Below are 14,137 nucleotides of genomic sequence, written 5' to 3'. Positions count from 1 at the left end.
TTTGTCAAATTAGTCTTTTCTACCTAAGAACCATACAGATCAAATCCTACTTTGGTGTAGCAGGCCAGAAGAACAGACACAACCTCTGGCCTGCAACACCTCTGTCCAAGCAATTCTGTTGGCAAGAGGAGTGCTCTGTATCTCAGTCTGCCACAGCAGCATGAGTCAGTCTGCACCTCTCTTCCTGCTATAGCAGCTTTTTGCAGAAAACACCAGCTCAGGATGTAGGTAAGCACACCAGTTTTGCAGCACACACACACCAGTCTATGGATGCAATGTTTGCTCTTCTTCATTTTCTGATTTGTTATAAATTATCAAATCGAGAGCCAAACTTATAAGAAAATTTAGCAATGATTTATTAATTTGTCCGCAAGACCGAATTTTGATCGTCAAAAACCACCACAGCCAAGGGCAGCATTGAGCCCGGGTTCGGCGCTGGGTGAACACAGATCTGACTTCCGAGTGTCAGAGTCTTCCCTGTTCACAAATGCTGCTTCACACAGCAAGTTCTTGTACAGTTTATTCTGCCCGAGGCAGAGATGACCGAATGTTCTTTGTGTCCCTTCACATTCAGAACCAGGGCTTTACATGTGCAGAGGTAGACAAAAGTCCGGTCCAGGTGTCTAGATGTTGTCAGAGAACTTTGGGGAAGTCGGCATTCACATGTAACAGGGTGGAGCCCGTTTATCATCATGGTAGATATAATCTTCGAGGTGATAATCACTCTCAAGCGTCCTGGTGACCCAGGGAAGCCGGCGATTATCACCCTGGAAGTCTCCATTCTTACGATGCTATCTAAACGTAGTCCAAGAACTGGATGTATATGAATAAGACACTGCTCCCGGCCAGGGTGGTCAAAAGACATCGTTTGGATCTTACAATATTTTATACATTAATAGCATGAATTATCTCTATCATATACTACATGGTTGTTCTCATTCTTATTTTCATCTCCATCTTACAAGAAATGGGGCCCTTGGCCTTTGTTCCACACAGAAACTTGTTTTAATGAAGACCCAGTGTAAATCACTATATAGGCACTCTAGTACCAGCTTTAGTTTTAGCTACCTCCTGATGACCATCAGTTCTAAACTTGAGACTTGTCCATACACCTTTTTTTTTTTTTTAAACCTTTCAAATAAACCATTCCAAGTTGTATTTACATTATGCCAAAAAGAGCAGGAGATGGAAAGAAATATTTCCAATACATGCAAGTAATTTAGCAGTGTAAAGTATACTTGACCTTCTTATTCATATACTTCTGCGGAAATACTGAATTTAAATGCCCTTTTCTTCCTTTTGAAAAGAAGTTGTATCTTCCAATAACTACGACATTCAGTTCTTGGATTCATGCAAGGAAAAAACACCATAATTTCCCACTGCCAAAATTATGCAATAATGCAAAATTTTGTGCATAAAAAGTCAATTTAACATGTTCTGTGAATTTCTACTATCATGCAAAGTATATAGAATACTTATATACATAGATGAAGGGGAAGATAATAAACTGAGCAAGTGGGAACTATGTTCTTTAGAACATACACATATCCAGACACAAACACTTCAGTGTTTTCCTTGAGTAGTATTTGGAGAACTGTGCAATATGTGCTCCTGGCTGCAATATGTCACAACACAAGCTAGAGACATTCTGCGATCCTTGAGTAGGTGTACAGATAAATAAACAAACGAAATGGTATTTCAAATGAAATGTAAAGTTCGAGATTATACCCTACCAATGGCAGATTTCAGCAGGGTCCTATCTTTTTCCTCACAACTGTTCAAAGCAGACAGAAAATGCTGCAACCTTCTTAGGTTAGAAAGCTGATATTTCTTCTCCTGGTGAACAGAACACTGTGCCCACACTGTTCCTTTCAAATCCTCAAATTTCTAAAAACTATGCCAAATGCACTTGCAGTAGGATATAGCTAGCTGTTTATTCAAGCTGAGAGCCGTGTATCATTGCAGAAGTTAAAAGCTGCTCTGAAGTGAGATACAGTTTCCTCTTTGCAGAGCAGGGCTGTGTGGAAGCCAGGCACCAGCTTTACACCAATTTTCTTAAGTAAGCTAAGAAAAATGTCTGGTCCTCCATACTGGGAAGGCAAGGTACTGCTATACAGGATAAGAGTGTACTCTTAAACTCCATTTTTTTTTATTTATCAGGATTAAAGTCTTGATAATTTCAAAAGGAACAGAAGTGCTCTCTTCCCCAGACATCACGGGCACTGCCACAAGCAGGTACAAGGTGCAGCTTCCCAACATCTCAGCTCTGTGCTCTGCCTTGCCCCGTTTAACATGCTCCCTGTTCCTCAGTCTCACCTCTTCTGGGTAAACAGGATCATCCATCCAGCCCCAGCTCACACCTAAACATGATACTGGCCATTAGCCCTCAGAAAGGTGAGCTCTTTGGGCAAAGTCACAAGATTTTATCACAAGTGCTTGTATGTCAGCATTTCACAGCACATGGGGACATGTTACAGTCTTTATGCTGGTCAATGCAAATGAGGATGTTAACCTCATCTCATTAAACCAACCTTTTTTCCTATCACTTAAGCTTTACCTGCTCCCCACACCCATGCCCCTCCCAGCAGAGCTGCTGAGCCTAGGCAAAGCAAGATGCTTAACTCGCTCACATATCACTCTCCCAAGCCAAACAATTTACTTATCCTCCCCATCTACTGCTACAGCCCAGCTTCTTCTGCAGGAAAACACCACAGTCCTTGGACTGATCTATGTAATCTATGCTCAGCAAGAGAATGTAAAATAATTTAAGTCGTTATAATGGTTAAAATTCTAAAAGAAGTGTTCAAAGTTGGAAGGTACTACTGCCGGACACACTCCTCTGGCAACCAAGGGTACCAGGAGAATTTTCTGAAGGCCACAAACAGCTCCAGTTTGATCTCAAGATCAACCAGAGATTTGGATAAGTCCATTGAAATCACTCCCTTCTAAGCACTAGCCTTGTCCATCAAAGTAGTGTACCTCACTACCGGGTATGAGAGTACCTCCCTTTCATCCATAAGGATGTAGCAAAAACAAGTATTGAATATGAAGAGAATTGTAAACCTGCATCCAGCACACAGATGCCGCAGCAGCACTGCCAAGCAAACAAACAAATGTATTTGCTGTGAGTTAAGCCATCTATTTTTTTCTCAGTTCTAACAGAAACTTAGTCTTTTTGGTGCTTCTAATAAGAACAACTTATCTAGAAATAATCCCCCAAAATTCATTCTTCAGCAGTATTAGTGCTGATATTTAAAGTCATACAGTTTTGCCAAACAAACCTTGCCTAGCTCAAAGTAGAATCAGCATAACATAATTAACCACATTTTGAGAGTCTGAAAAAGAAAATTGTGAGGTAAAATAACAGGGTTTAGTGATTGGCTATTTGTGTTCAATCCAATCCCTCCTCCGTTGATGGCAATGGGAAAATTGCCACTGATTTCAGACTGCAGAAACTATGTTTATACTGAAAATCTGCATTGCTTTAGGGAGCAACTGCCACTGTGAATCATAACACTGAGGAAGAAATTCACAAGCTACGTGAATGCCATAACTTGCATTTCCAAATCATACACAAATACAACCGATTTTACATAACACTAGAAGACAAGCCTTCCTTCAGGATACACCCATGTGTATGTCTCAGGACAAACCTGTCCTTACCCCCGTGCCAAGGCTTGGGTGTCACCCACAGAGCAAGGCTGGCTCCAGCAAATGAAGGCTCCATTCCCAATGAAGTCTGTGCTGCTTCCAGGCAGTCTAGGGGACAGGGCTCCATCTACCACTGAACACAAAATGTTGGCAGAATCTTTTTTCTTATGTTGCATGAATTCCAACATCTATTTCTTAGCCAGCGCTCAGAGAATTTTTATGACAGTATTTACATGAGGTAGCCTGGAGGTGTGTCATACTCCAATGGAATATAGTACTTTTATTAAACTATTACATTTGCTAAATTAATGCAATAACCTCCTACATAATCTCATTCAGAAAAAGAGGAAGGATCTTACAATAATCCATTCACAGTGCTTTCTCCTGATAGCTCTCGTTCAAAGAGTTCAGCAGTCCCTCCAGGTGAGCAAATACAACTTCTAATCAGATATTCATGGAAGTTGTTATAAAATCAAATTAAAACAACAACAAAAAAATTCACGTGTCTTCCAAGCAAAACTACAGCTTATAAAAAAATTAAATGCAAGGACCCAGAACTCATCTACATTTATGATAAGTGATGCCCATAATGTATTTTGTGTCCTAAGAGAAAAATTAACATTAAGTAAAAATTATTCTTCTCCTTCTTCTATCCAAGTCAGCTAAAACTGACAGAATCACTAAGATAATGTATTTCCTCAAAAAAAATCCCAACAAAGAAAACAAAACGAAAACATCACTGTGATATTAAAATTCAGTATTAAGCTTGCCTAAATGCTACAGGGGTATGGAAAGCTTAATAGGTGATACCCAAACAGGCACCAATCTTCACTTAAGAAGAGAGAGATGCAAGGAATAATCACTTGACACAATAACTGTCAGCCAAGCTGACAAGAGCAGGACCAAGGCAGCCCTCAATCATCCTCCCACTGCTCTCTCAACCAGAGCTGCTGTAAATGTTTGTGGCATAAAAACCCTCTGGCTTCTGGCAGCCACCTTGTACCCTTTTCCAGGTTCCCCAAAGCTGACATCATTCAGCAGCCAATCCCCTGAAACACTTCACCTACACACCTCTAGCACAGTACATGCCCAAATGACCACGAAACCAGAGCAACCCAGCTCAGGCAATGAACTGGTATTGTCCTGTGTGACTTTTCCTGAGCAGAGCTCAGAGCTGCATCTGAAAATGTGATCCCCATGGCTGTGCTCAAAATTCTTCCTCAAATCCTGGTCCTCCACCTCACCCCTGTCCTGCTTGTGCACCCTTGTTTGACTCCTGACTCCAGCGCCCAACCTCCCAGCCAGGCTCCCTGGTTTTATTTTAGCCTTGCCCGTTCCCCGTGACAGCCCTGCTCTCAGCAGCACTCTGATTACATATAATCCAATTTTCTGAATTTCACTTGAGCTTCTAGACATGCTCTCACCCTGCTAAGGCCTTCCTGGCTTTCCTGGGGTACTCAAGCACTAGCATCTGATTCCTGATCAAGGAGTTTTACCTCTTATTGCTATTTACTTCCTGCCTTTTTCTTGCAAGCATGTCAATGTCCTACCTGTCATTCTCAGGCAGTCTCCAAAGCACATCTACTCTTCAAAATGCATTGACTGCAGTAGGACCCAATATAACAGAATTTCTTAAATACATGGCATCATCTTCATCAATACTCCTGGCAGAAGTTTTTGTCTGGCTGTTTGCTCTTCTGGTTTGGTTTTTAAGCAGACACACTCTCTAGAAGATGCATCAACACAAAATGGAAAAAAGTCCACCAGTATACACAAAAGCAAAATAGATATTTCCATGAGCAGCAGGTATCTCATACAACAAGTGCACCCTGCATTTTACTTAAGAAACTCCCTTTTTAGTTGTATTTACCCTCCAAACTACCTGAAAGAGTGAAATAGCATTAAAACTTTTCATAGTCTGCAAGCAAAACAAATTAGTAATCCAGCAAACCCATCTAATGAATTAAAAACACTCTGTGTTTTTAGCACAATACAGGTAATTAGGTCCAAATAACTCTGGGAGAATCACCATTCAACACTAGCTTAACAGACTTTGGGTCCATAAAATAATAAATACTGAGCACTGCATTTTACCTGATTCTAGACTTATTTGAAAGGTATGCAATAGAGCAGCCAGCTTCATACTGAATAGATTTCCAACTGATGTTCTTACTGCCCATTCAGAAGTTGGATCCCAGTTACCCAAACAGGCATCCACTGAACAATGATTATTTGAGTCCTAATTACCAACCACTCTGCATCTTCCATAGCCATTTACACCCACACAAATCAATGAATGACAACAAATCTCTGAATAAAGAACTGGGCAGCAAACACATGCTCCTTTTACCCCTTCAAAGAGTACCAAAGCAGCATAACATAGGTCAACCTGAAGGACAACCAGGATCCAGCAGGATGGAGAGATTCTGGAGAAAATTCAATATGAATCTAATGAATGTTTTCTGTAGCTGTTTCAGCTGGGATTATCTAAAACATGGTGCCTCAGTACACCCCTGAGCAGGCCACTCAGGAGAAGAATCCAATCTTCACGGGACATATTTACAGCTAGAATATATTTTTTTAAATCCCCTCAGTACAGTAACACTTTGATGCCAGTTACCTTTTAGACTGAGGTACACCTTTAAATAGGTATCCCACAATAACATTACCTGATGCATGCTGCCTCAAATAATAATCCCAAGGCTAATTTCATTGATGTATGTGGCTCTGGAAGAGGAGGAATATTTTACCTCCATTTGATTCCAGTACAAAGTCTTAATGGTCAGAGACTTTCAACTTAATAAATCCACACTAAGCAGTGAACCATGACTGAAGAAATTAATAATGAAGATATTACAATAATCTCAGCAATTTGAACACATTTCAGGGAGGGGGTTAATAATCACTTAAAACTGCAAACTTTGGACATAAGACTCTTCCAGAAAACAGGATTTTATATAAGTAGGCTTCAAACCCCAGAATATTTATGATACAAAAAGATTTAATAACAAGGCTTTGATTGTAAATACATTTCCAACCTATACAAAGATCTTTATGAGTCCTCAGAACCTGTTAGCATTTAGTAAAGGCATTTAGCCATTTGTGGCACTTATTTTTTTAACAAAGTCTGAGTAGCTCTTGAATTGTCATGCATGTAAAAACCTTCAAGTCACATTAACTAAAAAAAACCCCAAAACTAGAATACATGTGTTATTAAAAGTAATGTTAATCATCCTTCCTCGTGTCTTAGAAAAATCACCCAGTATTACCAGAAATTACACCAACCCATCAAATATGTTGATTAAGTTTACAAGAATGACCAGCTAAATGGTTCACTACAGCAGATGTATTATTGGTTCTACAGTAACTGCCTGCATTTTCACATCTACTGTAGGGAAGAACAGAAAAAAAAATATACCATTAACTCAATTAAAACATTTTTGTTACAGATGGCGATGATCTCAGTGGAACTACAAAATGAATAAAATATTAGCATGAGAAACAGGATTTGCATCTCCACACAGATATGAAAACCTAATTTTATTAACAGCTGCTTAACATATTTGGAAAGCAATAGAAAGCTTTCCACCTCTGCCACTGCTCTGTCCACCAGCCCCATTACTTCAGAATACTATTTTTAATCATTTGTGTACTTCTGCACAAAAGTCTTTATGCACATAATTTAAAAACAAATCAACCAGTATCACCAACTTCATCTCTTACTCCCAACCTTAACAGCTCCTACCTCTTACCTAGAAAACTTATGAAACAACTTCCTGAAAAACCTGCCAGAACTTGTGTTTGCAGACCACTGGACTTGCTGTTATCCTACAGAAAGGTCACCTTTCAGTAATTCCAGTGCAAGACACTCAAATCACCTTGACTCCTATGAACTGGTACAGAAAAACACCCCAAACACAAGGCTTCATCCATCTGTACCCACATGTTCACTGAGATCACTGGTCATGTGTTACATTATGTGCCAAGTGGAACCAAACCAAGAAATATGGACTACTATTAGAATAGTTAGCAGACATTTTTACTATAAACTTCAAAGGAAGCAGTTTGGCCTGGATGTAGGTTGTTTGGATTTGTTTAAAATTTTCAAGCAGTAAAGTTTAGACAAGTCAGTGTAAAGGCACCCATTAACTTTTAGCTTTTAGCCAGATGAGCCTTTAGGACAGCTTCCTAAGACCCACACACCCAAATCTTGCACTTGAATCATTTTATATATAGTGGTTTCCACTGCTATGATAATTATTACTGATAGCTTGACATAAAAAATTCCACAAGACCTAAACCTTTCTCATTACAATGTTACCAACTTAGGCACAGCTATACTGGGTCTACTGATGTTGCTCTAAGAACAAAGAGATGGAAGTTAAACCCCAGTCTGAAATGCCTACTGCCCCCCATGAGAATGTATGTCAGTGATAAACACAACAGGTCAAAGAAAAACTGCCCAGCTTCACTGATACTAATTACTGACCATAACTCATTTGACAAAAGCAGGTCTATAACCAGTATTTGTTCTGTCCAAAATTGTCTTGAATAGATGCTTAAGGAAAAACAATGGTGTATGGAATAGAGGCACAGTGTTATGAAAATATAAACAGCTATGCCACAACAATCCAAAAAATATCTTTAAACCACTTCTCTTCTGTAAAGGTGGCAAATATTAATTCTAAATAACTAAATGAACAAAGATTCTTTAATTTCTAAGGAAATTTTGTACTAGCAGTAATAGAAACCAGTTTCCTGTGTCTCTTCACAATTCATTTAATTTTTTTTAACAAACAGATACTGAGTTAGATAAAGATCAACCTAGTCTGGTATCCCAAGATGAGTACATGCCTGGGAGACATATAAGAAGCAAGGAAGTACAAACTGGTCGATTCTTTTCTGCAGCTTCCCAGAGTTCAAGCACTTGTAGTTTAGGAACTTTCAAAGCCAGATGCTTTTGGTGCATAGTGAAGCTCTCTTCATCAATTTGTCATTTCAAACCTGCTCAAACCCATTTACATGTCTGACTGCACAGATTTCTGGGGCTGTAAAGTGCATGATTTACTCACACACTGCATCAGGAAATAGTCATTTATTTTCAACCTGCTGCTAAAGAACTACCACTGTTTTTTTCCCTGACTTCATATTCTGTGAAAGGAGCAAATATCAGTTCCCTGTTTACCACAATGTTCAGAAATTTACATACATAAAAATATCACCCACCAGTTACCTTTTACCAGATCTATCTGGTGAATTTCCCATTTTGTAGCAGTCTTTGCATGGCTAGACGTGTCAATCTTGCCCTTCCAAATGCCTTTTTAGGTTCTACCACATTATTTAATGTAATCTCAACTTATATATTCTCCTTTTTTCCTTCTGGTACATATACATAAAAGAATGCATTCATGATAAAATCAGCATTGGACTATCAAGTAGTTTATCAGCTTTAATGAATCTTACATAGTCATAGTTTAAGATTATTAAGCAGCACAACAAAAAGCTATGTAAAAGCTTCTGGAGAATCATTACAGTCCTGAAAAACTGTCTTCTGAAAACAATCTTAAATAGTTACATTGCATAGACAGATGTGGTGTGTATTTAAAATACTTGAATTCTGTCACCACACATCAGAACAAACTGAAAGAAACTAAGCCTCACTGCTTTCATTGCAGGGTTTTTTTTTTTTACAACTGAGAACATCACAAACATAAATACAAGTCTTGAAATAAGACAGCTGGCTATCTTGATACACTTCCACTGATTAAACTGCAAAACCCTAAATAAGACTTGCAGTTCTTAGGCTAGTAGTGTATTATAAGCAAGGACAACTCAACCAGCTTTTAAAGGAAAAGAAATCTCTACATGAAGCAGGCAAATAGCCTTTGGAAGAACTTCAGTGAAAGGACTCACAGCTCTACTGCGACTGAAGTTAAAGTCTCTGAGTTAGAGAGCCTGCAGCTGCTACTTGAAGTTCATTTCATGGGCACAGTCTGCTGCGTTATCTGCTACAGTATCTTAAAACAAAGATCCAGGAAGAAAACAAACACATGATCCCAAAAGTTTGTCTTGCATGCAAACAAAGCAGAGAGAGATGCCTGATAAGAATTGACAGAGAAATATTTTGGTAGAAAGCTACAAAGTATTTCAGTAGCATTACATAACAAATTACACAGCCTTCCTACTCATTTATTAAAGTGCTCATACATGGCAATGGCAGAAGGAACATGCCAGAAGGAAAACAACATCCATTTACTCTGTTTAGAGGCCCCCACACAGGAAGGCTTGCAAAACATTACATGCAAAGAAAGCAGAAATCCCGTTCTCCAAGCACTGTCTTCTGCTCTCCTGGCCTAAAAGTGGTTCCAATTATTATTCTATTTGCAAACAACTGGGCCTGGATTATTCACAAGCAACAACAACAACAAACCACGTGGCAAATCATTTAGTCAATGTATACTCCATCTTTAGGCTTCCTAGAAAACAGGTCAAGTTCTATGATCTCTTGCCATTTCTCTAGTTTTATCTCCAAGCATTCTTGTCTGCCGATTTCAGGTTCCTCACGGCAAGCTCCCATTCTCATTCCAGTTCTGTAGTAAGACCACTTACCTCTTCTATGCATTAGGAAAAAAACCACAAAACCAAAATACAAAACCTAAAATAAACCAACTAACACACGTTAGTGAAACAACCTAATGCACAAGAACAGCTACAACTATTTCTCATTAATCTTATTTTACATTTACCTCAATATACAAAGCTGTGAACATCAGCAAAGCAAAATGGGAATAACAATTTTCTGGCTACACTTTGTTCTTTTTATATAAATGAGTTCTCTTGTTACTGAAGCCAAATATAGAGCACATGAACATACTGAAGATTATTTAGAAGGGCTCATATTTTACTTGCAATATATGCCAAGTGGATTTTGCTGCAGGGAAGGTTTTTAAAACAAGTCCCTGTTCAGCCTTTGTACTTCACAGTTATACTGTGGGTGCCAGAACACTCCAATGTAAGCAAGTCTGGCTTCCACTGGAATTGAACTCTCAGATGCTAACCTTGAGACTTCCAAAGTTCCAAAAGACAGCTGCGGAAAAAATGCTGTTAGAGGTGTACTTTGACCATGTAAATTTACAGAATTTTAACTTTTTGCTTAACTGAGCAAGAACACTCATGTTTAAAGTACACCTTTAAATAGTTGAGAGGTAAATGGGAAAACAGAGCAAGAATGTTCAACTCCTGCAGAGTAAGAGCTTGTCCTTACTGTGCAACTTCCTTTGCTTTCTTAAGTCACATTTTTCAGCAGATAAGATCAGCTTAGAGGAAGCAATGGAATACTATTTTGACTATAGATTTATACGAACATATGGACATTTTAGAGTAAAATAAATATAATAAATCATTAGCAAATTCATTTCCCTGTAAAACAGAATACTTGTGCAGAAAGCCTGCATGTTGAAGTCCTGAAAAAAAAAAGTAAGTTGGAGGGTCTTATCTTAATTCCAACTAAAATTTGCATTTAACACCTGATGAATATGTCCTATTACATTAAAAATTGCTGAAAATGCAGTCAAATACATTATTTAATTTCTACCCCAAGTTAATAGTACTTCCTAGTATAATGCCAATGGAAAACTGAGATTCAAAACACTTTTATATACCACTGAGACAACTTGAGGGAAAAGAAATGCAATGCTTTCTATGGGGTCCCAACACTGTGCCTTAGAGATGCACAGTCCCTGAATTCTCAAGTTCAGACACCTGCTATGAGACACAGCCATGTTATCTAATTTAAACCATCTATTTAACAATTAAATTTAAAATTAACAATGGTATTTTTCATTCCACTCCTATCAAAAGACCATTCCAAACCCTTACAGGGCCCAGAGTAACTTTGTCGTTTCCAGACTCGGTCTACATATAAGAGTCCTTTGCTTTTGTCCAAGAAATCTATTTCCCCTCTCATAAAGTATTCACTCCAGAGACCTTATCAGCCCATTCTAGCTGTCCTTCTGTGCATCTGCTCCAGTTTGAATGCACCATTCCTGAGCACAGGAAACTGAGTTTACTCAGTATTTCAGATGAGGCCTTACCAGTTCCCTGTATAAGAACATTAATACTTTCTTACCTCTATCAGGAATCTTTCTCCTTCTAAACACCGTCCTGAAATAGGTCTCAAGGAACTTCCTCCAGTTAGAAGAGTGATCGTTACCACTATGTGCTAATGTGCTGATCATTATCAGATGTGCTAAATTATCAATATCAATTACCAACCAGTAGTGAAAATGATACTCAGTCATTAACAATTACACATCCTTTATGACGTTAAAACCTCTACCACATGGAACTGGTATAGTCTGTAAAAATAATGATACATTTTCAACTGAAATCCAAGATTGTGTATTTTCAATTTCTGAAACCTTCACACGATTCTAAGAGAAAACATCATCTCCTTACCAGTACAGTTACAGAACTTTGGTCCTGATTTAGCAAAGCATTTATACCTTTATGCAACTTCAGACTGAAGCATTCCCATGTAAAGACATAGTGGATGTCTTTACAAAACTAAAACCACCCTTAACGCTTTGCTGGACTTAATGGGTTAATACTTCAACGTGAAACTTACAAAGGACCCTCGAGGCTCTTTTGCATTTAACCACCTCGGTCTCTTCTGAACGTTTATGGACTTAAAATGCAAAAAGCAAGTATTTCGCGTATCTGTTCTTCCGCTGAATAGACATATTAAGCTGCAAGAGCTAAGCATGCGTCCTGAGCTTCCAGCATTAAGGTAGAGCTCTACCCAGCGCCTTCACACATTTACAGATGAGAAGTCTTCTTTTCCGCTGTTCTTCCGATGCCTCCCAAGTGCAAATCACTAACAAGAGGATCACGTGTGACCATATGCTAAATTAAGTTCGCCCAGAAGGTTTCATTCATCGGTTCCCCAGAAACTGACGATTAAGCCTACACACTTGCAAGGAGATGCCATTTAATTCAAAACCACAGAGTTTATTTTAAAAAAAAATTAAACCGGAAAAAAAGGAAGAATCAACATAATCATAAAACCATTTTCCTTACCAAACAATAACAAAGGCGAAGGCTTTAAGGTCACGCCCGACCTATTAATTTCACATTAAAGGTGCTAAACACCCGGGGCAGCTCCGCAACAACCTGTACTACAGTCCGTCTCCAAACACACCTTCTGTTAATTTGTGACACTGCATATTTTGCTGCTCAAGAACTAAGAAAGCCAGCGCTGTAGAAGCTATTTATTCTGCCTTCCAGGTACTTCATCAATATTAAATAAGAACAGATACGAGCTGCTATGCAAAAACTTTACAACTGGGCGGGAAGCTGCCCCATGGGTCACGCAAGAGCCCTTTCAGCGCTGGCAGGAGCAGCACCCCAGCACAGACCCGGAGAGCCGCTCGCTCCGGGCACGCACCTTGCCCCGGGGGCTCCGGGGAGGCGGCGCCGCGGCCCCGCTGTCCTTGCTCGCCGCAGGCAGGGTAGCGGCGCTGCGCGGCCGCTTCACCTGCGCGGGGGGTGCGGGCAGCCCGTCCCCGGAGGGCTCCCACCACCCCTCTGCCCACCCCGGCCCCCTCCCACGGGCAGGGACGCACCGAAGGGCGGCTTCAGCCTGGGTAACCCGGCGGCGGGACCCGCGCAAACTTCGCGGCGGCGCGGCACACCCTCACCTTGATGATGCTGCTCCTCCGCGGGGTGGCCTTGGCCGCCTCCAGCAGGCAGGCGTCGGGGTCGGGCGCTGCCGCTGGCCCCAGGCTGCCGCCGGGGAAGCGCTCCGCGGTACCCACGGCCGAAACGCCGCTCCGGCGCTCCCGCCTCCTGCCCCCGGCGTCCAGGGATGCCGGCTCGGGCTCCTCTTCGGCACGGTAAGCGGCGTCAGGAGGAGCACGGCTCGCCGCCGGCTGCTCTCTGCCGCCAGCAGCCTCTGCCATCGTCCCGCCGAGCGGTGTCAACTTCTCCGGGGTGCTGAGAGGGCGGGGGAGTCACACGGACGGAGGAACGGACGGCGTCCCGCGGCGCTCCTCTCAGGGCACGGCGGCGGCAGCGCCAACTTTCCCCGGAGGAGCCATGTCGGTCCCCGGGGCGGAGGGTGCCCTCAGGGAACTCCGCGGAGCCAGAGGAGCAGGGCGGGGGACGCGGACAGCGCGCAGGAAGTGCGGCCACAGCCCCGCGCTGTTGTGACAGGAGCCGGGCTTATGTTGACGGACGGCGAGCTCGGCCAATCGGCGGCGCGGCCGCCCCCCGGCGGCGCAGCGGCAGCCAATGGCCCTGGGGAGGGGCGTGCCCGCGGGACGCCTGGACGGGCGGTCGGGGCGGTGCGCGGGGGGCGGCTGGGGCGCTGGAGGAGGACTCGTAACACCTGGTCGCCCTCGCCACAACCTTGACGAAAAGGGCCTGTGGAGGACCGTGCTGCCTGTCGAGAGCGTTCGTGTGCCAAGGCGGCCGGGGAATGCTTCCC

The 14,137-nt window shown here is 41.6% G+C and overlaps 1 protein-coding gene across 1 annotated transcript in view; it reads right to left on the bottom strand.

The window, feature by feature from the left end:
- The window catches only part of PLCL1 (phospholipase C like 1 (inactive)), a 179,907-nt gene extending 166,026 nt beyond the window's left edge, over nt 1-13,881 (bottom strand). The window contains exon 1 of the mRNA XM_054636783.2: nt 13,350-13,881. Coding sequence (XP_054492758.2) covers nt 13,350-13,610 — 261 coding nt within the window. The 5' untranslated portion in view covers nt 13,611-13,881. The remainder of the gene's footprint in view (nt 1-13,349) is intronic.
- Nucleotides 13,882-14,137: the final 256 nt, after the last annotated feature.

The sequence above is a fragment of the Agelaius phoeniceus genome, chromosome 7 (genome assembly GCF_051311805.1).
Source record: "Agelaius phoeniceus isolate bAgePho1 chromosome 7, bAgePho1.hap1, whole genome shotgun sequence".
Taxonomy (NCBI): domain Eukaryota; kingdom Metazoa; phylum Chordata; class Aves; order Passeriformes; family Icteridae; genus Agelaius; species Agelaius phoeniceus.
The sequence above is the reverse complement of the archived record's forward strand: the minus strand, read 5'-3'. Positions and strand labels throughout refer to the sequence as shown.